At 36.5% G+C, this 20,789-nt stretch overlaps 3 protein-coding genes across 3 annotated transcripts; 2 read left to right on the forward strand and 1 right to left on the reverse strand.

Moving 5' to 3' along the window:
- The first annotated feature begins 1,589 nt into the window (after positions 1–1,589).
- On the forward strand, positions 1,590–7,194 carry LOC137137726 (SLAM family member 5-like). The gene is made up of 8 exons (XM_067524367.1): positions 1,590–1,693; positions 3,597–3,902; positions 4,088–4,360; positions 4,889–4,981; positions 5,087–5,102; positions 5,204–5,277; positions 5,413–5,463; positions 6,155–7,194. The coding sequence occupies exons 1-8, from the start codon at positions 1,600–1,602 to the stop codon at positions 6,190–6,192; spliced, it is 945 nt and encodes a 314-aa protein (XP_067380468.1). The 5' UTR covers positions 1,590–1,599; the 3' UTR covers positions 6,193–7,194.
- A 1,896-nt stretch (positions 7,195–9,090) lies between these two features.
- LOC137137725 (T-lymphocyte surface antigen Ly-9-like) lies at positions 9,091–14,057 on the forward strand. The gene is made up of 7 exons (XM_067524366.1): positions 9,091–9,237; positions 10,836–11,141; positions 11,325–11,597; positions 12,201–12,308; positions 12,415–12,473; positions 12,596–12,673; positions 13,157–14,057. The coding sequence occupies exons 1-7, from the start codon at positions 9,159–9,161 to the stop codon at positions 13,232–13,234; spliced, it is 981 nt and encodes a 326-aa protein (XP_067380467.1). The 5' UTR covers positions 9,091–9,158; the 3' UTR covers positions 13,235–14,057.
- A 571-nt stretch (positions 14,058–14,628) lies between these two features.
- Positions 14,629–20,677, reverse strand: si:cabz01074946.1 (CD48 antigen). The gene is made up of 8 exons (XM_067524369.1): positions 20,537–20,677; positions 19,337–19,546; positions 19,135–19,242; positions 18,657–18,935; positions 18,203–18,325; positions 16,584–16,616; positions 16,462–16,497; positions 14,629–16,329 (listed from the first exon to the last, which is right to left on the reverse strand). Exons 1-7 carry the CDS (start codon positions 20,571–20,573, stop codon positions 16,478–16,480), a joined length of 810 nt encoding a protein of 269 aa, XP_067380470.1. The 5' UTR covers positions 20,574–20,677; the 3' UTR covers positions 14,629–16,329; positions 16,462–16,477.
- Positions 20,678–20,789: the final 112 nt, after the last annotated feature.

A 20,789-nucleotide genomic window follows, 5' to 3' on the forward strand; every position in this document is an offset into this window, starting at 1 on the left:
TTAAAAACTGTATCATAGCAAGTTAGCTTGTTCCACACTGTCTAAACACTGCTTAAATGTATCACATCATAGTGGCACATTTTTATAAGAGGAAGTGAAAATTGAGCTACATCATCCTGACCAACAGTATCAAAATGACATGTTTCCTTTCTGGTCTAAGCTACTGATGATTAGCATTGCTTACACATGCAATAAAACTATACTTTTTAAGAGATAGTTTGGGTAAAATAATTGATGAAAGAATTTTATACTTTATAGATGCTATAGATTCTCCATCTTGTTAAGTAAAACATGAGATTTATTCATTGTAAGCGCATGTTAAACCAATGTAAAGAGACAGAATAATATTGTTCATTACATTTTCTTAATTTTTTCTAACTGAGAAATTAAAATATCCTCTGCACTCAGTGTTGCCTTTTAAAAAAATTTATTTAATTAATTTAATATGTCACATTTTCATCTCTATTTCTCATTTATAGTGGTGGCCATTTCTGCTTGGAACAACCGTATTGAAGGTGCTCTTCATATCTGTTAACATTTTTGGCCTCAGTACACGGGAGAATAAATTACATGGTGTTCTGCTTTTGTGAAAACAGTTTTTTCCCAAATGTTCGAAAGTCTACATACTGTAAAATAAAATAAAATGTTCATTTCCCTTTTCTAGAAAAGCTTAGCTTTGGCACATATGTTTATGACTATCACTAATCACTATTAGCAGTGACTTTTCAGATAAACACTTCAGAGTATTTTTCATAGTTTGGTATTTTTTCTAATAAAATACCACTATACTGTTCATATATATAAATAATCCTAATCTTGTGCACAGTTTTGTACATTTAAGCTTCTGACATAATTTTCACAGGCCTGCATGTTTACATATCCACCACTTGGTGGCACTTTGACGTTGTTCTATGGTCAAATGTGAACTTTTTCAGATGTGTGTGTGTGTGTGTGTGTGTGTGTGTGTGTGTGTGTGTGTGTGTGTGTGTGTGTGTGTGTGTGTGTGTGTGTGTGTGTGTGTGTGTGTATAATATTATATTAAGGGTAAAGTTTGTATCTTAAAACACCTCTGGTAGTAGTGGCAGTAATAGTATCTGTGAGTTTGTCAAACATTCTAAAATGTCAAAATGGCTCTTAACATGAAGACTGTAAATAAAGTCAGGCGTGTCTTTTAAGCTTCCTGTTTTCTGATCTCAGCAGTGTCATTTTTTTTATGTCACTTTTCTTCTTTAAAGACGTGTCAGCAAGTGATAGGATCACACTTCAGTGGTTTGAGGCAGATTTTCCTAAATGTTCTAATCTGTTCATCCTGTTGAATTCAAAAAATGACACTTTAATGTGAAAATAAACCTGATGAAAAATATATTTACATCCATGATGTATGACGCAGAAAATAGGAAATTAATTTATGTTTCTCTCAGCTTCTAAGACCTTTCAATTAAATCATACTTAAAACTTACAGTAGGTCTGTGCATGAAAGGAGGCAATACAGTGATGCTGCTGATGTTAATCTGTATTTTTACAAGTGTCACATATCCTACTTACTGTCACACCACCCACCACATTATTTTTTTTCTAACCTCATAGCACAATTTTTAGATGAGGAAACAGACTGTTCCTGTCCACGCAGAGATGGTTGGTGGATGTTTGCTTGTGTACGTGGCTCTGCTGCTGCTTCAGGTCTTGTTTCATGGTCTGTAAACCTTTGTTCAACTACGCTTTTTACTTGAAACGCTGAAAAGGTGTTTTTAAAGGCTACAGTCTTATGATGATGGCTGTGTATCATGTGTACATTGTGTAGTTTTAATTTATAAGCCTGTTTCCACTAAATATGTGTAAAATATAAACAGAATGCAGTAATTAGCAAACCATTTAAACATGTTTATTGAAAATGGCAATAAGACAACAACATACATAACATTAAATCCAACAAATATTAGTGACTGTGTTGACCTCCTCTTTTTATAACAATCTAAGCATTTGACCACTGAAGAGGCAAGTGAGGCTTCATCTTTTGTTAAAGTTTTTCTTCCGTGATACAGGTTTCAGGTCATACTTATTACCTCATTACTCTAAAACGCAGTACACAGCAGGTCAGTTTAACGTCAGGACTTTTTTACTACGCAGCCTCATGGTGTTGTAATATGTGTTTTTGTAAATTATTGTATTCTGTTACTATTTACATTACACCGAATCTAAACTCTTTTTGGAAATGCAGTTGCACTTAAACACTTAAAAGCTATAAATGCATTGAAGAAGCACTAATGAACAAATGCACCTTAAAACCAAAGACTAAATTTTGTTCCAAATTTAATTTTAAGTTGTCAGCTCAACAACAAAGTGTTGGAAAATTTTTTATTTAACCTACTTTTTTGAACAACCACTACTTGAGGGTGGGGTGTAATTTAATTTAATACCCAACCAAAAACAAACAACTAAAAAAACTGCTGTTCTCTCACGTATCACCTGCCATTATAAACTATTTGACAATAATGTTTTTTAAGATCATTACCCTGTTTTCTGCTCATGTGTTTTAGATGTGGAGGCTTCCAGTTGTCAAAGTATCATCCATAAAAAAGTTGGAGACACAGTGGAGCTTCTGTCATGTTTACCAGCTAAAGATGTCACCTCAGCAAAGTGGAAATATAAATGATATGATACAGTTGCAGACATAGAATTACCTTTAATTACATATTATAAGTTCAAAGACATCAGTGTTTCAATTCTCTGTCAGTATTTAGGTGCTAACAAATACATAATGAACAGCCAATGATGTGAAGGCTTAAAGACAGTTTACAGTTTACAGGACAGGCTAAACAGGTAAAGCATGTATTTCCTGAGTACTACAGTAGCAGCAGCACGTTAGGGTTCTGACTAAAGGAAACTCTTCTGCAACTTGCTTACTGAGGTCAGCATCTATAGGCGTCCTTGTCTCTCTGTAGAAATTAGTTCATGGGAACCTGGTCAGCTTTAAACCGTCATCATGACAGATGCTGTAAGCTGCTAAAGAATAGATGATGTTCAATTTGCAGCCACGACAGATAATTGTATCTGAAAATTGTATATTTGTTATCACTAAGTAATTTCTGTAAAATTCTTGTCAGCACAGAATTAAACACCTGAAAATTCAAAACATGAATCACGTGACATGAAGTTTTCCACAGTATATTCTTAGGTCATGTAGCTTAAATTACTAGTTAAGTTCATGGGGGATGTCAGTATGACAGCTAATGGAAAACCTGTGGTGGTGTTGATAGGAATCAAATACTTTAAATATTTATTTTTTTATTATACTGGTGTCCTGTGACATCATTGTATCTTAGTGCATGTCATCATATTTCATGTCTTACTGTTGTTCGAATGATGCCATTTTAAATCTATCATGTCATGTATATTGCTATTAACATCCTTATGATATCAGCTGTTTTGTGTGGTAATATGTTCCATTATACTTTGTATACTAAACCTTGGAGATATGATATGAAGTTAGGTTATATGTTGTTGTTGTTGGTCATTTGGCACAATTTTTAAAAGAAATTTAACAATAACATTTTAGAAAGGTAACGCTCACTCTGTTTTCTGCTCTTGTGTTTCAGATGTGGAGGCTTCCAGTTGTCAAAGTACCATCAATAAAAAAGTTGGAGAAACAGTGGAGTTTCTGTCATGTTTACCAGCTAATAATGTCAATTCAGCAAAGTGGAAATATAAAGATGATACAGTTGCAAACATAGGATCATCTGGAACTAAATATTATAGGTTCACAGACAGAGTTTCAGTAAACCAGACAAACTTGAGTTTAACACTGAGGAAACTGACTCTTCAAGATTCGGGTGATTTCATGTTTATTTCATTTGTCAATAACAAGCAAAGAGATTCAGTCGTCATCACTCTGGAAGTTCATGGTAAGATGTAACTGTTTTGTCGTATGTAGTGAAGTAAATGCTGTCAAAGCCACAAATGCTTATTGAATAAATAGCATGTTTCAGAATTTTGTCACTTTTTCCCTCCAAACCAAGAATCTGTCCAAAATGAAATGACACTGTCCACCACATGCTGTTTTTCTTTTCTCTGTCTAATGCTTCATCAGAGCCCATAACTAAGGAGCCTGTCCTGACTTTAAATTCCACCTGGGACGCCTCAAACAAATCCTGTAGAGTTTTGGTGGAGTGCAGATCAACCTCTGACAGCAATGTCAGCTACAACTGGACTGTGAGGAACCAAATCCTAAGTGGCTCCAGGCTGCAGTACAAACTCAGACCAGAGGACGGAGAAACCACATTTACCTGCACAGTATTTAATTCAATCAGTGACAATTCTGCGTCTAAAACTGTGAAGTGTAGCAACGATACATCTGTACCAGGTATGTGCAGAGCAGTGACTTTAGGTATAATGTTAAATTCCTGGCAGTGGGTTGACAGAGAAATGGTTTTACTTAACTGTCATTGAAAATATCCTCAAATGATGAATCATAGTAAAATTTAATTAGTACAGCAGCTTCAGTATGACTGAAGAATATTTATTAAGTCTATGCACATTTTTGATGAATCATTTTTGTCTAATTCTCTAAGGTTTATTTTTCTTTATGTTCTGAACAGGTTCAGGAAAATTCTGCTTCACGTATAATTAATGAATTTACTAAAACAGACAGACTACAGACAAGACTATAGGTTCAAGACTTGTAACAAATAGCAAAAGTTCATCCAAAACTGTGAAATGTTGAGTTATATTGGTAGTTAATAACATAATGGCTTTGACAAGAAGAACATGTGGAATTAATACTACAGATTGTTGACATGGCTTGTGATATATTTAAAAAGCACCATCGCCTCAGATATGACATATATATAAATACAGATGAACATAAAGTTATTATTATTTATCACTACAGGGTCATGGTCAGATCTCGTCTTGTTGAGAATTATTGGAATTTTACCATTTACCGCCCTACTAGGGTCACTGATTCACTACACAAAGTCCAAAGGTGGGTATTTGTCTGATATTGGCCCAATAACATGAATTTGTGAACCTGACTTTTGGTTTAAGGTGCAACAGGAAAATCTGATATAACAATGTTTGTCTTTTACAGATAAATGTTGTAACAGGTCAGTGAGCCACTTATTTCATCTCCCACATAACAGCACCAATGTCCTTGTCGTAATATTTAATAATTAATACTAATAGAAAATGTTTAACTGCATCTCAGGCTCCAAACATCGAGCACTCAAACAGTAAAGAAGGATGAAACTCAACAGCCTGTGTACTCCTCACTTCTCCAGGGTCAGTCATCCATCAAACCCTTTAACTTTTTTAAATGAGTTGGTTTTGAAAAAAAAGCTGCCAAAACAACATGACAGCCAACATGATAGTCCACTGACAAACATTATTATCATTATGACTTTTGATCATAAATAGGTGATGGTTGTGTCTATGAATCAGCGAGAGGACCTGAAGAGGCTAAAGAAGGTACTGTGACTAAAATCTGCCTTCAAGAGAATGTGACCTGTGATTCCGTGAATCTTGAATTTTTAGAATGAGTGCTACATTCAAGCCCCCTCGCTCCTCATTGTCTCCTTACCTTGTTATGTGCTGACACAACAATATAAATTTACAGTATACGCTGTAAATTGTATTTGTTCATTTTTTCACACTTTTCTCCTTTGGGAATGAATCTTAAAATTAAAAAAGAAAAACATTTTTCCCATCAATCACATTTTAAAAATTAATCACATGGCAAAAACACATTTTGTAATTAGCAAATAATTGAAACTGTGTTCAGGTGCCTTCACACATCCACCAGGAGGCCATACCATCCCAAACAACCCCTTTGTTAGGTCTAGATGCAATCGTTGCATCCCAACGACTTCTCAGCTACTCAAACCCCCTCTTTAGTCCTTTAGTGGTATTCAGCTCAGGTGTAACACTATGGACCAACCTGGAGGACATAACTGGGTCCCCAACCAGTCATCAAAAGCTTCTTGGTTCAACAGTGAGATGTTTCTAAACAGGAAGACAGAAGGCCAGTTCAGATGGCTCATCTTTCTGACCATGGTTTATAGTCTGAAGATTTATGGGGAATTTTTTATGAACTGTAACATGAAAATATACTTTGTGCATTATCACACTGTCTAAAAGTTTTTATGCCTTTATTTGACAGAGGACAGAATGAAGACACAGGAAGAGAGAGAGCTATGACATGCAACAAAGGTCCACAGGACTCAACTGAGGATGTTTCCATCATGTGCCATCTTAACCACTCAACTAGCAGACACCACGGGTTATGGCTTTTATGAACAAGTTTTCTGTATCTTATTTATGTCAAATTTAAACAATTTATACCAACAGAGGAACTGAAAATCATTTTAAAAATACATAAAATGGTAATAGTAATGGCTTCCTTTCATTTGCTCTCTGCCTAGTGGTTCCTGTGGTCACATGCATCAAACTCTCACAACATTAACACCAGCTGGTGGTTTTCACGAATCAAAAGAGCAACAGCTTTCAGCTTGTCCCTTCAGGGGTCGCACAGCGGAACTTGTTCCGTGTGTTAATTCAGCATGAGTTTTGACACTAGATGCCCTTGCTGCCACAACCCTCCCATTTTATCTGGGTCTGGGATCTGGACCAGGGTGGAATTCATTCCTGCAGCATTCTGCATCCCAACCCAATGCTCTATTCATTGATCCACCAGGACCCCAGGGTGGGTTCAATACATGAATTATATATATTTAAAAAATATCAGGAACTCTTAATCACTGATTAACCACATAGTTAAAATCCCCTCCACCTTTATTAACAGTGATCTTTTACCCTTTATATTTTTCCTTTTTTAGTTATTTACTGTACATGTTTTGCCATATCTAACCCATTCAGTACTGTTTAAAATACATTGTTTCTCAGTGGAGTACTTTTATTTTGTACTTAGTATTTATTTTGTAATAAAATATTGATACCACCAGTGGTAATGTGGTGGCTGCTCAGTGCGTATTATTACTGAGTTCATGCCTGATGTGTAGTTAATTGCATGTTAAATGTCCTTAACTATGAAACATTGTAAACCTATGTTACCTATAAATTATTCTTTTGTTAATTTGGTGCATTTAAATAATAAATAACAACATTGAAATGAACTGCAATATACTTTTAAAAACTGGTAGATATGTGAAATGAATAAATGTAAACTTTTGAACTCATTTGATTGGTTTTTAGAGTTCCTTTAAAGGATATGGAGGGTGTGTCCCGGTTTTTTTTTTTTTATGACTCACTGGTCAACATCATTTTGCCATCATCAGATCACTTCTTCTTTCAAAAGAAATTTCAGCAAATGTTAAACTTCAGGGTTTCACCCTGAGTATCTTCCTTATTAGCCGACTCTTCAGTTCTTTAAACTGAACAACTGATCATACAGATCTGCATTTCACACATTAGAGCCTGTGCCTACTTTTGATCATCTCCCTATTGAGCCACCAGGTCACCTAAATTCTTTACCAGGAGTGGGGTTCGAACCCACGCAGACAATATATAGTATATTTTAGGGTTTCTATACTCATGGAAATCCTGAGAAAATTGTAAAAAGAAACATAACTGTAATCAGGAAGTGTCACAGACATCTGAATTTTAGACAAGCAGCATCCAAACAATCTGTTTCGCTTTGGAGGTTTAATCTGTGAACAGGCTTCAGCTTAAAGTTGTGTTGCCGGCAGTGCACAGACCACCTCTCCGGAAACATTAGAGTAATTGTTCGTCCTTCTTTTTTTTGTAGGCCAATGAAACCACAGCCCTCTGTTGCAACACTCTGCAGTAGTAAAAGGGGGGTTTGTCAATAATAGTCATGTTAAAGTCTAAAACCTAGTTATAACTTAAAGTATTTCATACGTATAACAACTGAAGTCAAAACAAATGATTATCAGAAGTGTGTGATGTAGCTGCTCTACACTTTAACGACATACATCAGATATTAGCAGAGGCATAATGCTTCGGTGATATTCTTTCATACACATTTAAAGAGACATGTAGTGAGAAGAGACCGATGATTGTGGATGTTATTCACCCTACTTGAGATCCATGCAGATGCTCTTTTGCAGAGGCACTTTCATTTAACAGCTACATAAATGGCCCTTATCTGGCTGCTGGTTAGGTCGCTTCCCTTTTTAAGAGGGTTGCACACTTGATATTGATAAGAGATCTAAGTGTGAAAGCACACGGCAGAGGAAATAGTAAAGAAGTAGTGTACATTTATTTACTCAGTGTGAGGGAGAATATCACTTGATGAGGCATTAAATTAGTGAGTGCAACTAGGTGTATGGATCAGGTTTCTGTTCCACTTGGTGCTCTCATGTGGTGCTGGTTCCAGTTCACTATATACGGCTGCATTCATTTTTATTCCTGTTTCATTCAGTGGCACTTTGTGCTGCCATACTTACCTTAAAGCTTACCTGTGTCTTACAGTAATAAACCTGTGTGTGACACTAGGTAACAGACGCTTCTCCCTCCTGATGATGTCTGCACCACCTAGTGGGAAAATTTGGCCCCTTGCACTTCAAGTGGAAGCAGCCCAGGCACTTATCACGGAACTTGTCTTCCCGTATCTACTCCAGAAATGCCCTCCCTGGTCGGGTGCCTGCGTCACATCTTTGCAGCTTGCTCAGAATGTTACCATGTATCTAACGTTCAACTTCCTCAAGTTTTTTCCACACTTCTCTCCTGGCTCATCACAACACTTGCACCCTTTTGTAACTTGTTTTCTGCTGGTCACCTACAGGACAAGGAAAAAAATCTTTTCAATTCAACGTTTCACACCTACGCTTCTTACATACACTCTGCTTCTGAATAACTGGCTACAGCCTTTCTCGCTGGAACCTGTGGTTTTTCATCATTTACTGTTGTGCTTTGTTCTGGCCCCTGCTCTGCTGAATTATCTTTCACCTTCCTCAGATCTTGACTCACCTTAAAGTTTACCTGATTGAACAGGAGTCATTTAGAGTGTCACTTCATTTTACACGTTAAGCCTGTGCCTACTTTTGATCTTGTGTCACAAGAGACCCAGCTACTTTTTTAGAAACCTCCCCCACTCTCCACCCTTGTCTTAGTTTTTTTTACTTGTCACAGCACAGTTTGACAGAGCAGAAGAGGAAACAGACGTTGTTGCTCTCCCCACAGACATGGTTGGTGGTCGGCCTCTTTGCGTGAGCTACTTTTACACACAGAGTGTATTGTTTCTCCTCGGGGTTAAACTCCTTGGTATGTACACTTTTTCTCATGTGTTCTGTAGTTTTATTGCTGTTTGTATTTACTTTGCTGATGTGCTCTATCATGTTCTTGGACTAGAGCATAGGTCAAGATTACAGAATTTATTGGATGTGTGCATGTCTTCCTTGGAAGAGGCGTACATTTTTTTTCCCTTTTGTCTTTGTAAATACAAGAAAGCAGTAAATTACATCAGCTTCTGTCCATAGTAATAAAGCTAGAGACATTAAAATTTAAAAAACTAATTTCAGGTTCAACTTTTACTTTTCCAAAAGCACTAGTTTATGTTCTTGTCTCACACGTAAAGTGCTTTTGGTTGCCAACATTTATAAAAAATCCAAACTTTCTTTGAGTATTTTTAATTTCATGAATAGTCAAAGACATGTGGTTCTTTATTTGTGGACTTGGTTTGCATGTTTGCGTCAGCAAATTCTCTGCTGCATGACCTTGGAAACAAACTTTCCAGTCTTAGTCTAACTCAGGAATGGTGCACCCTTTCTCTTTCGGCTGAGTCTTCACTGTTTTTTAAAGGATTGTTATGCATTTTACTAAAACAACACATATTCTGATAAAACATAGTGACATGTAAAGTTATTACTCAGACAGAAACAGCAAACTATGAACCTTTTTAGAATATAGCAGAAGTAGAGAAGCAGATGTGTTACATGTCTCGCTGCTGCTTTATTTACATACCTAAGAAAGAAGCCATCAGTGTTTCAATTCTCTGTCAGTATTTAGGTGCTAACAAATACATAATGAACAGCCAATGATGTGAAGGCTTAAAGACAGTTTACAGTTTACAGGACAGGCTAAACAGGTAAAGCATGTATTTCCTGAGTACTACAGTAGCAGCAGCACGTTAGGGTTCTGACTAAAGGAAACTCTTCTGCAACTTGCTTACTGAGGTCAGCATCTATAGGCGTCCTTGTCTCTCTGTAGAAATTAGTTCATGGGAACCTGGTCAGCTTTAAACCGTCATCATGACAGATGCTGTAAGCTGCTAAAGAATAGATGCTGTTCAATTTGCAGCCACGACAGATAATTGTATCTGAAAATTGTATATTTGTTATCACTAAGTAATTTCTGTAAATTTCTTGTCAGCACAGAATTAAACACCTAAAAATTTAAAACATGAATCACGTGACATGAAGTTTTCCACAGTATATTCTTAGGTCATGTAGCTTAAATTACTAGTTAAGTTCATGGGGGATGTCAGTATGACAGCTAATGGAAAACCTGTGGTGGTGTTGATAGGAATCAAATACTTTAAATATTTATTTTTTTATTATACTGGTGTCCTGTCACATCATGGTATCTTAGTGCAAGTCATCATATTTCATGTCTTACTGTTGTTCGAATGATGCCATTTTAAATCATCATATCATGTATATTGCTATTAACATCCTTATCATATCAGCTGTTTTGTGTGGTAATATGTTCCATTATACTTTGTATACTAGACCTTGGAGATATGATATGAAGTTAGGTTATATGTTGTTGTTGTTGGTCATTTGGCACAATTTGTAAAAGAAATTTAACAATAACATTTCAGAAAGGTAACGCTCACTCTGTTTTCTGCTCATGTGTTTCAGATGTGGAGGCTTCCAGCTGTCCAAGTACCATCCATAAAAAAGTTGGAGACACAGTGGAGCTTCCGTCATGTTTACCAGCTAAAGACGTCACCTCAGCAAAGTGGAAATATATAGATGATATAGTTGCAGACATAGAATACTCTAGAATTAAATATTATAATTTCAAAGACAGAGTTTCAGTAAACCAGACAAACTTGAGTTTAACACTGAGAAATCTGACTCTTCAAGATTCGGGTAATTTTAGTTTTATCTCAGAGGTCAATGACGAGCAAAGACCCACAGTCGTCATCACTCTGAAAGTTCATGGTAAGATGTGTCTGTTTTGTCTAATGTAGTTTAGTAAATGTAAAAAGCCACAAATGTTTATTGAATAAATAGCATGTTTCAGAATTTAGTGACTTTTTCCCTCCAAACTAAGAATCTGTCCAAAATGAAATGACACTGTCCACCACATGCTGTTTTTCTTTTCTCTGTCTAATGCTTCATCAGAGCCCATAACTAAGGAGCCTGTCCTGACTTTAAATTCCACCTGGGACGCCTCAAACAAATCCTGTACAGTTTTGGTGGAGTGCAGATCAACCTCTGACAGCAATGTCAGCTACAACTGGACTGTGAGGAACCAAACCCTAAGTGGCTCCAGGCTGCAGTACAAACTCAGACCAGAGGACGGAGAAACCATATTTACCTGCACAGTATTTAATTCAATCAGTGACAAGTCTGCGTCTACAACTGTGAAGTGTAGCAACGATACATCTGTACCAGGTATGTGCAGAGCAGTGACTTTAGGTATAATGTTAAATTCCTGGCAGTGTGTTGACAGAGAAATGGTTTTTCTTAACTAAAATATCCATAAAGTGATGACTCATGTTACAGTGTAATTAGTACAGCAGCTACGATATGACTGGATATGACTATTTTTTACATATATTTTTCTATATTTTCTAGTAAAAAGTTAGAATATCTTTTATATCCAAATGACATAGTGCAGACATGTCAATACTAGAGTTTGAAAACGCTGTATCTAAATGAATGAGTCTACAACAAATTAAAATTTTGAAACGCCACTTTTTTTTTAAAGAGTGATCCAGTTCACTATGTAGTCTAAACCTGATTTTAACAGGCTTTAAATTATATCTCTCTATTCTATGTATTATATATGTTTCGTAAACATTTATCATTATAAAGTTAATAAAGATAACAATAAAAATTATTCGCCCTTAGTTTGAGAAATTCATAGAAATGCATAAAGTAGATTATACGTTACTGTTTGTTTTTGTCGTCCCTGGTGTTTTTCTTGCTGTATAATCATATTTCCTTTTATGTAAATTTGGCCTGTACCTGACATAATATTACGATCTTTTGCAGACCCATGGAACTTTCTCATCATGGGTGTGGCGGGAGGAAGTTGTTTGATGCTTGTCATTATAGTTGGTATAGCTGTGGGTGTTTGTCACTGCAAACAGCGACGAGCTGGTAAAAAGACTCTACAACAAATATATTTTCTAGTTAATAATGATTGACATTGTTTCGGTACCAGTTTCTTTATCCGATTTGAATTTGCCTTTTCTTCTGAAATCAGGCAGTGACTCAAATGACCTCACTGTGTACGCTGATGTCAGTGATTTTGTAATTGATGATGTAAGTATGCATTTTATGTGTGTATGTTTATACTGTATTATGGATTAAGGATTTAGGCGTTGGAATGCAGGTTATACTCACTCTGTGTTTTCTCTCTCTGACATTCACATGTCCACTACCAGAGAACTTCTTCCATGAAGCCATGCTCGTTGTATGAAACCATTGATAACGCAGTCAACCCAGTCATAAGAACAGATGGGGTAAGACCAATTGTTTTAACAGCAAGTCTACACTCACTGGCCACTTTTTAGGTACACCTGTACAATCTAATGCAATCCAATACAGCAACTCTGCCATGAATTCTGTTAAGTTGAAACTGTCAGAAAATAACTGAGGTGGCCAAAACCACCTCTTTTTATATTGCTCTCCACTAATCACTTCCACCTCAGTAATAAACAGAGAGTAGAATCATCAGCTTTCTGACAGTGAGGTGAGGCTGACAATACATTATTCTAAAGAACAGAAAAAGCAAAGCAACAATGTGCATTTTTCAACCTTACATCAATTAAATGGATATTTTGTATTATTTTGAGGAAGCAAAGAAATGTGTTTCAAAATAAAATTCCTGACTGCTGGTACAATGATGTGTGAATTTCTCACAGTGTTATAATTAATTCCTATTAAATTAAATCTTGCATCTGATTTTGAGTTTCATCTTTCATGTCCTTTTGTCCCACATCTAGCCCCACACTGTGTATGACAAGATCCAGCTGAGCCGGGTGAAGAATGTCTCAGCGTCGCCCTACCAACAAGTTTCCTAGTGTCACAGCTGTGAGGCTGATTCTAGTTACCCTGGTGATCAGCTCTCTCTCCTCTCTACTCTTTCCTCCTCTCTCCTGGTTCCTAATCAGCCTCACTCCGTCCACCTGTTGCCTCCCATTTATATGCTCCGTTCCCCTGTCCTTCTCTGCCAGATTGTCTTTCGTCTCTCCTGAGCAGCATGCTGCTCTCTTGCCCAAGAATCTGTGAAAGTCAAGTCAAGTCTGTTTTCTGTGATGTTTTTTGAGACTTTTGCAAAAATCATGTGTTTTTTCTCTGAGGATCTGAGTTTCACTTTGTTGCCTCTCTTCCCGAGGACGCCTGTCTATGTTTCTCCCTAAGTGACATTTGTACTCTCTGCATGCAGATCAGAACATAGTGGATTATAATTTAAGAAGAGGATTTTGCGCAAGTGGAGTCAGGGTTTGAGTTTCCTTTTCCCCTGCGTTTTTTCAGTTGATACTTTTCTTTATGTGTTGCTTGTGTTTTAGTTGTACTTTGTTCGGGGCTTTTGAGTTTTTTGTCTCCTTGGTTTTTCCAGCCGGCTTTCAGTTGCACTCCTCCCCCCCAGTTTCCTGCTTCTGGCTCCCCTGCTGCTGGCTCCCCTGCTCTCCCTCACCTACGCCGCAGCACCGCCACCTCTCTTCCAAAACTAGTAAGACATCTAATCCGTTCAAATCTCCCCGTGCCTTGATTATTATTCACCTCTCTTTTCCTCCTCAGAGCTCCCCACGCTTCCCGGCCACCTCCACCTCCGGTCCTGAATCACCACCCGGGTTATCCCCGTCCTCTGTCCCTTTCAATAAAAACTGTTACTGCCTTCCATTCCTCTGTGTTCTGCTCCTTTCTGGGTCCAACTAAAACCCTTAGAACATGATACCTAGAGGATCAGACAAGATGTACAACTTCGCCCACTGTTGACTAAAGAAAAAATAAGTAAGATAAAATTAAAAACAGCCAAAACCCAAGAGTAACAATTAAAACTTGTAGTAATACTATGCTCAGAGCAACATTTGCAAAAGGTTCAGCCCTACACGTAATTGGATACAGACAAAAGTGCTTTGAAAAAGTACTTTCTGACACAGTAAAAAATGTCAGATTCCATTATATTTTGCATGTTTACGCTATGCATTCAAATGAGTTGAAGTGTCTGTAAATACAAAAATTACATTTGTTAAAAACAGTTTATTATTATTTATATTTTAGTATAGGAGTTTTAAAAATGTTGTAATAATAAAAGGTACTTCCTGTTGTATATAGCTGTGTTGTTTGCAATACTTTATTTTATTTCAGAGACAGCTCATGGAAAATCAATAGAACAATAAAGTGCAAAAAACGAGAAGACAGTATTTTATGTATACTTACACTAAAAATGTGAGCCAGCATTGAGGGTTGTGTTTATAATTTTCAACACGGTTTGTAAATGTTCTTATCTTTTTAAAACTCATTGCTTATGTAATCTGATATTTAAGCAGCAAAACCAGACTGGATGAAATCAGCAATAGTTTCCTGGGTTCAAACAGTCATACTGTAACTCTTAACCTTGTACTTAATGTTGGAATCTATCAAAGACTAGGGATTTGAGGACAGGTACTATGTGAACAGCAAATCAGTGAACTTGGATATTAAGGGATGGATGTGACTATTTAGCACATGGAGTTTTTTTAGGGAAGGTGGTTCTAGAGTCAAAGGGGGGAGAGACATGTCCAGAAACTTTTAAAAATACATTAGCCAGACACACAGCTCCACTGGATGATAGATTTCTTAGTTTCAAAATATGGGGTCGAAATAAATATTGTCCAAAGTGAAGTGAATACACACATAGTTACAGAATATTTATTGAACAACTACATCTGAATCTCTATACCTTGTACATTGTTACTGGCCTTTTTATGATCTTTGTTTCCTTTGGGCTGTTCAGGGGTCCTCTCTCACTACATCCATAAATCTCCTCTTTGATCTTCCTCTAGACCTCCTGTCTGGCAGCTCCAACCTCAGCATCCTTCTACCGATATATTCAGAGTTTCTCCTCTGAACACGTCCAAACCACCTCAATCTGGCCTCTCTGACTTTATCTCTAAAACATCTAACATCTAACTCCCAAAGAGAACCTCAACATCTTAAGCTCTGCTACCTCCAGCTCTGCCTCCTGTCTTTTCTTCAGTGCCACTGTCTCTAAGCCGAACAACATCGCTGGTCTCACCACCGTCTTGAAAACCTTTCCTTTCATTCTCGCTGTTACTTTTCTATCACACAACACACCTGACACTTTTCTACACCCGCTCCAACCTAACAGTACCTAAAGTCCTGTACCTTCTTCACCTCTGCTCCCTGTAACGTTGTGGAAGTCATGATTTGCATGTTTATTTGGCATGTGTTTTACATCAGATGCCGTTCCTGACACAACCCTCTGCATTCATCCAGACTTTGGACTGCCACAAGAAAACACTGACTTGTGTCCCCTTGTGGTTGCCTTTCTATTATACAACAGATAATAACCTGCATAACATCAACACCTCTCCTGCTCTGCAGCACAGTCCTAACCTTGAGTCTTTTTTATTAATGTAAATTTGCCTTTTTGATAGGTGGCTGTAGGATGACTAAAATAAGTTTGCTTTGCAATTTGCTTTTTAATTAATTTTTTAAGGGGGTGTAATTTAATTTTCATTATTTTACTTTTTTACATACACTGTTTTATAATTTGTGTTACTTCTATGATGAAAGAACGTTAGTACTATCTTAAACTGAACAATAGTCACATTATAGTACCTTAGTAGAAATAAACAACCTTTGAGATCCAGAACAACAATAAGCCTTGGAAAACTCCACACCAAAAAAACATAGAAATACAAAAACAATCTTTAAAAAAAACAATTCTTTGTGATGTATTTAAGAAATTAATAATGTCTAACATTTTTAAATTCAAAGCAAGTTTATGGTGAATAACTTTTTAACTGCTTGAAACATACAAAATACATGTTTCTTAAACAATGAAAAATAGAGGGATCTTTGCATTTCTCAGTGGTGTTTTACAGGTAAGAAGACATACAGTACACATACAGTGGACTCTGCATCACTTCACCCTGATGTTTTATAGCTGTAGTTTGTACAGTTGTTTCATTGGAGAAAAACAAGAGAGAAAAATATGGTCATTTTTCTAATTAATGACATTATATTAGTAGTTATTACTATAAACCCTGATACAGTATAAAGAGAAATTGGAACTTACCTTTGTACTGTTGTAACTATGGTGTACACAGGTTTCCTGAAAATGGAAAATAAATGAAAATGCATATTAATGAATGTAAAACTGATTTCAATTTCAATCTGAGCATTAGATGACTTGCATACCTTTGAGAGTTTCCCATGCTTTTTTAATATTTTCTGAAATGAAAAACAAATTAAATCACTAAATTGAACACCAACTCATCAACATGTCCATACATGTCTATGAAAATAGAGCACGTTATAATGTTAGAAAATAGAGCAGGTAACATGTATATGGCTGATAAAAGGAAGTTTTTCATGGAAACCAAGAGAAGCCACAGTCAGAAAGTCACGTTTTCCAGACATGACCTAGCTTTTCCTTGCCCATATTAAACTGAATGAAGTGTATGGGTTATGAAGAATAAGCAAAACAGATAAGTCAGGGTTCATCGTCTTGCTCTAGGAGACTTTGAAACGTGACAGAAGAATTTGGAAATCAAATCAACAACCCCGGTGTTTGTGGACAACTGCTCTACCTGATGAGCCACAGTTTCCCATAATAAAAGTTATAAAGCTACTGTTACAACAGATCTCCATCTTTTGTTGTAGTGACTAAATATTTGCGAATACCCCCTCTATGCAATACTCAACTTTGATGCACCTCGTTCATCACACATTAAAATCACAAGGTGGTGCTAATGCTGTGACTAACCAGAGTATAGAGCAGATAAGTTGTAACAAAAGTTTTTCATCAACAGTTGAAAAGACACCTCAAACTGCAAGTAAGAATTATTTTAATATAAACTTTAACCATTATGCACTTGATTTTTGATACAACACATAATAAATTACAGTTATAAAACCTATAACTTAATCTGCAACAACATGTAAAATGCACTCAAAACACATCATTTATCACACAGCGAGCAGTTTATGTTGGAGCAGTATAAAATTTTCTCCAATTTATGAGCTGTATATCTACTGCTATCAGCAAATTCTGTAATACCCATAGTAATACTCATCTTAGGTAGAGAATAGGTGAGAATAAATCACAGGTTTGCAACCCAGTGTCTGGGTTTGCCTGGGAGAATCATATCATTGTCTGTGCTTTCAAGGTGGAGTCAATATGTTATTAACCACCTGATGAACCACCTCTTCTTATGATGCACTCTGACAGTTTCACCTGAGAAATTATAACATTATAACATTTTGCAGTGTATACTGCCTATGTAGCTGCAGACTAATCAGAGTGGCCACGCTGACACTTGCTTTCCACGACATTAGCAGTATGTGGTGATGTTGTGGGTGATCAGTGTATAATGACACACTGTTTGCCACATAGCAGCATTGCAGAGGAACCAAAAACAAAGTTTAAATCATGGACATAAACAGAACATTTCACTTTTAGCCAATTAAGGTTGATATTTCAGTTTCAGTTGTTTAAGGAAAAGATAGTTGAATTAACATTCAGAGGAGAATCTGTTGGTACCCTCCAGCAAAGATTTGTCGTACATTCAGATTGAGTGATGTCCAACATGTCCAACATTGCTCCAGGATGATGTTAGTTACATTGGTGGTGCTGTGCATAATGCCGGTGTCGGAGATACAACATCCATAAGGGTTTGCACCACATATAAGCAAGGAATCCAGGAGGAGGAGGAATACAAACTCCGAACAGACATTCTTGCAGCTACTGATATGTCTTATACTTCTCCTGTCGTGTTAGCTGTGCTTTTTCTACAAGGAAGTTGTTTTACTCTCACCTCCAAATAAGATTGTTATAATTATTGTAGCTACAATTCCCACGGAAACTCCTGTGACAAAAAATACTGATTGTCTACTCCTGTGCTGAAGCTGAGGCTGAGGTGCAGGCGGAATCTTGTCATCTGAAACATGCAAAAGACAACATAATCATAATCCTAATAAACAGTAAACTGTTGTACAGTACTCTATTATTCTCAAAATTAATTTGGGGACTTACTATACATCACTTGTTACAATATGTGCTAATTCTATTGAAAATGTCAGCATTATTATGTCAACTGACATAATAATTTCACATTTAACCAAGAAGTCTGAGGATATTATGTCAGCTGTCATAATAATGGCTTTAAATTAATCTGGATTTATGATCTGATCCTTGAGTTTTGGGACCTTCATTATTTGACCTTATATTGTGTTTGCATGTTAAACACATTAGCACAGAGTAAACGTTACCTTCACATGTTATATTTACAGCACTTAAGGAATTCTCAGTTTTACAGCTGGAGATGCAGGTGATTTCAGCATAGTTCTGTGTTGTGTTCAGGAATACTAAAAGAAGAGCAGGGGTGCCATCGGGATTCCTCAACGTAGTCACACTGACAGGTTTAGTCTTCCAGGAGAAATCAACGTCTTTATCTGGAGAAGAACAATGCGCCTCCACCCAACAGCCTCCTTTTGTTGATGTACCTGGGACCCACACTTGTGTGTGAATGTTCGGTTTCTGAAGGCGTTCTGCAAAGGGTTAGATTGGTATTGTCACTTAGATATAAGGATATCTTTTGGCCAGAATGTAAAAACTTGACTGCTTCATTTAAAATAAAGTCAGTCAGTAGGTGTTTAAAACAAAAACCAAATGTGTCAGTATTTTTTATCATATCAGAATATTTAACAAGCTGACAAAACATACATTTTTGTCAGCCTTGACACTTACTTTTCACTGTGAGCTTAATTTTGTTCAAAACTTTCTCTTCCTCAGTGCTGAGCTCGACAGTGTATTCCCTGGCATCATTTTGGGTCAGATTATGGATCGTCAAATCACCTAATGAATAATCAAACACTGAGCATCACTGAAAAGACATAAATAATGCAACTGTTTCCTTAATGTGACAGTAAAGAGATAGAGTCTTTCATACCTGAAGAAATGTTCATGCTGAGTCTTCCTTTATATTGAGGTATACGATTAACTTTTGACACATTATTGCGATAAGAGGCAATATAAGTGTTGTTGGAGAAAATTGACCACTCAATTTTGGTGAGAGTCCATGATGGGTTGACTCCTGAGGGCAAGGTAACAGTACCCCCGAAATACTCAGAGACTTCTGGTAGGGTGTCACCTACCACAACTGTGAAAACAAATAATGTAAATGTAAAACGTAGTCTTTCAGAAAAAATTTATCTTTGATGACATTTTAAGGAATATGGCAAGACACACCATTAATTGAGAAATATCATGCTTTATATTGGCCTAAAGAGACACAGTAAGCCAAATGTGAAAGTGATAGACTCATGCTCCTCTGTAAGGATCACGTGCAATCATCATGCTTACTTGCTCATCACAGGAAATGTCTTGGGTTATATGCTAGTACTTGTTAGTTAATGGTTGCATGCTAAGACAATGCACTCTTATGATGAAAGCTCTAGATGAAAGGAACAATTTTCGTATAACTTAGGACTCATTCTCTGTGGGAAATCGAAGGCCTGTGAACAGTGATGACAGCCATCAAACAAATGCTGCTATACAAATTTCCCTTGATAACCAAGAACTCTGAGGATATAATTCTGTTGAGGTATAATTCTGTTCAGTTCATAAATGATAGCTACACACTTTACCAATTATATATTTCAAAGAATGGCCCAATTACATAAATAAAAGAAGTATATCTGCCATCACCACTAAAAATTAATATCTCAACAAAATCACACTATTTAATCAAGCTACATAAGTCATCATGAACACACTATAAACTTTAATGGTGCAAGATCCGTTTAAGGATGACTGATATACTTGGTGTGAAACTTACTGGACCATGCAGACATGTATCATGTAGCATATTTCTTGTACCACTTCCGGTCTTATGTACTATGATAGCAATACTGACATTAAACAAACGTTGAAAGAACCGTCTAGTTGTTAAGTTCAAGAATAAATATATTTCCACATACACATATTCATACAGATATGGGCAAACTAAAACTAACACACAGGAAAGGCAGTTTTCAGTATTTCTCTCTCAGGAAGTTACTTAATCTGTTCTCAACTGTAATCTTGAAGTTTTTGATAGTTTAGCAAATCAGCTGGTGATGAATGATATTTTCTATAAAATAGAACCTACCTTGTAGTAAAGGTATCAGTAGGATTCGAAGTCTCATCGTGTATCAGTTGAAACTCAAAAAGTGAACAAGCGACTGACTACACTTCCTTTTTGTGTGTGTGTGTGTGTGTGTGTGATAACTTTGGCGTCAAACGCAAAAATATTCTCTGTGGGAGATTTCTGTGTTTGTTCTAGTTCTGTTTTTCTATGGTTGATATGTCTTAGGTTATATAAATTAATAAGTGTATGTATAAGTTAATTAATGGAATCATCA

This window comes from Channa argus, chromosome 12 (genome assembly GCF_033026475.1).
Source record: "Channa argus isolate prfri chromosome 12, Channa argus male v1.0, whole genome shotgun sequence".
Classification (NCBI taxonomy): Eukaryota; Metazoa; Chordata; class Actinopteri; order Anabantiformes; family Channidae; genus Channa; species Channa argus.

Excerpts from the sequence above, each read along its gene's own strand:
- LOC137137726 (XM_067524367.1), top strand. The coding sequence starts at position 1,600 with ATGAGGAAACAGACTGTTCCTGTCCACGCAGAGATGGTTGGTGGATGT. Across the intron at positions 1,694-3,596 it reads GCTTCAGGTCTTGTTTCATG|ATGTGGAGGCTTCCAGTTGT; the intron begins GTCTGTAAACCT and ends CTTGTGTTTCAG. Across the intron at positions 3,903-4,087 it reads CATCACTCTGGAAGTTCATG|AGCCCATAACTAAGGAGCCT; the intron begins GTAAGATGTAAC and ends ATGCTTCATCAG.
- LOC137137725 (XM_067524366.1), top strand. The coding sequence starts at position 9,159 with ATGGTTGGTGGTCGGCCTCTTTGCGTGAGCTACTTTTACACACAGAGT. Across the intron at positions 9,238-10,835 it reads CCTCGGGGTTAAACTCCTTG|ATGTGGAGGCTTCCAGCTGT; the intron begins GTATGTACACTT and ends CATGTGTTTCAG. Across the intron at positions 12,674-13,156 it reads CAGTCATAAGAACAGATGGG|CCCCACACTGTGTATGACAA; the intron begins GTAAGACCAATT and ends TCCCACATCTAG.
- si:cabz01074946.1 (XM_067524369.1), bottom strand. The coding sequence starts at position 20,573 with ATGAGACTTCGAATCCTACTGATACCTTTACTACAAG. Across the intron at positions 16,617-18,202 it reads TATAACAATCTTATTTGGAG|AAAATATTAAAAAAGCATGG; the intron begins GTGAGAGTAAAA and ends TTTTCATTTCAG. Across the intron at positions 16,498-16,583 it reads AGCATGGGAAACTCTCAAAG|GAAACCTGTGTACACCATAG; the intron begins GTATGCAAGTCA and ends TTCCATTTTCAG.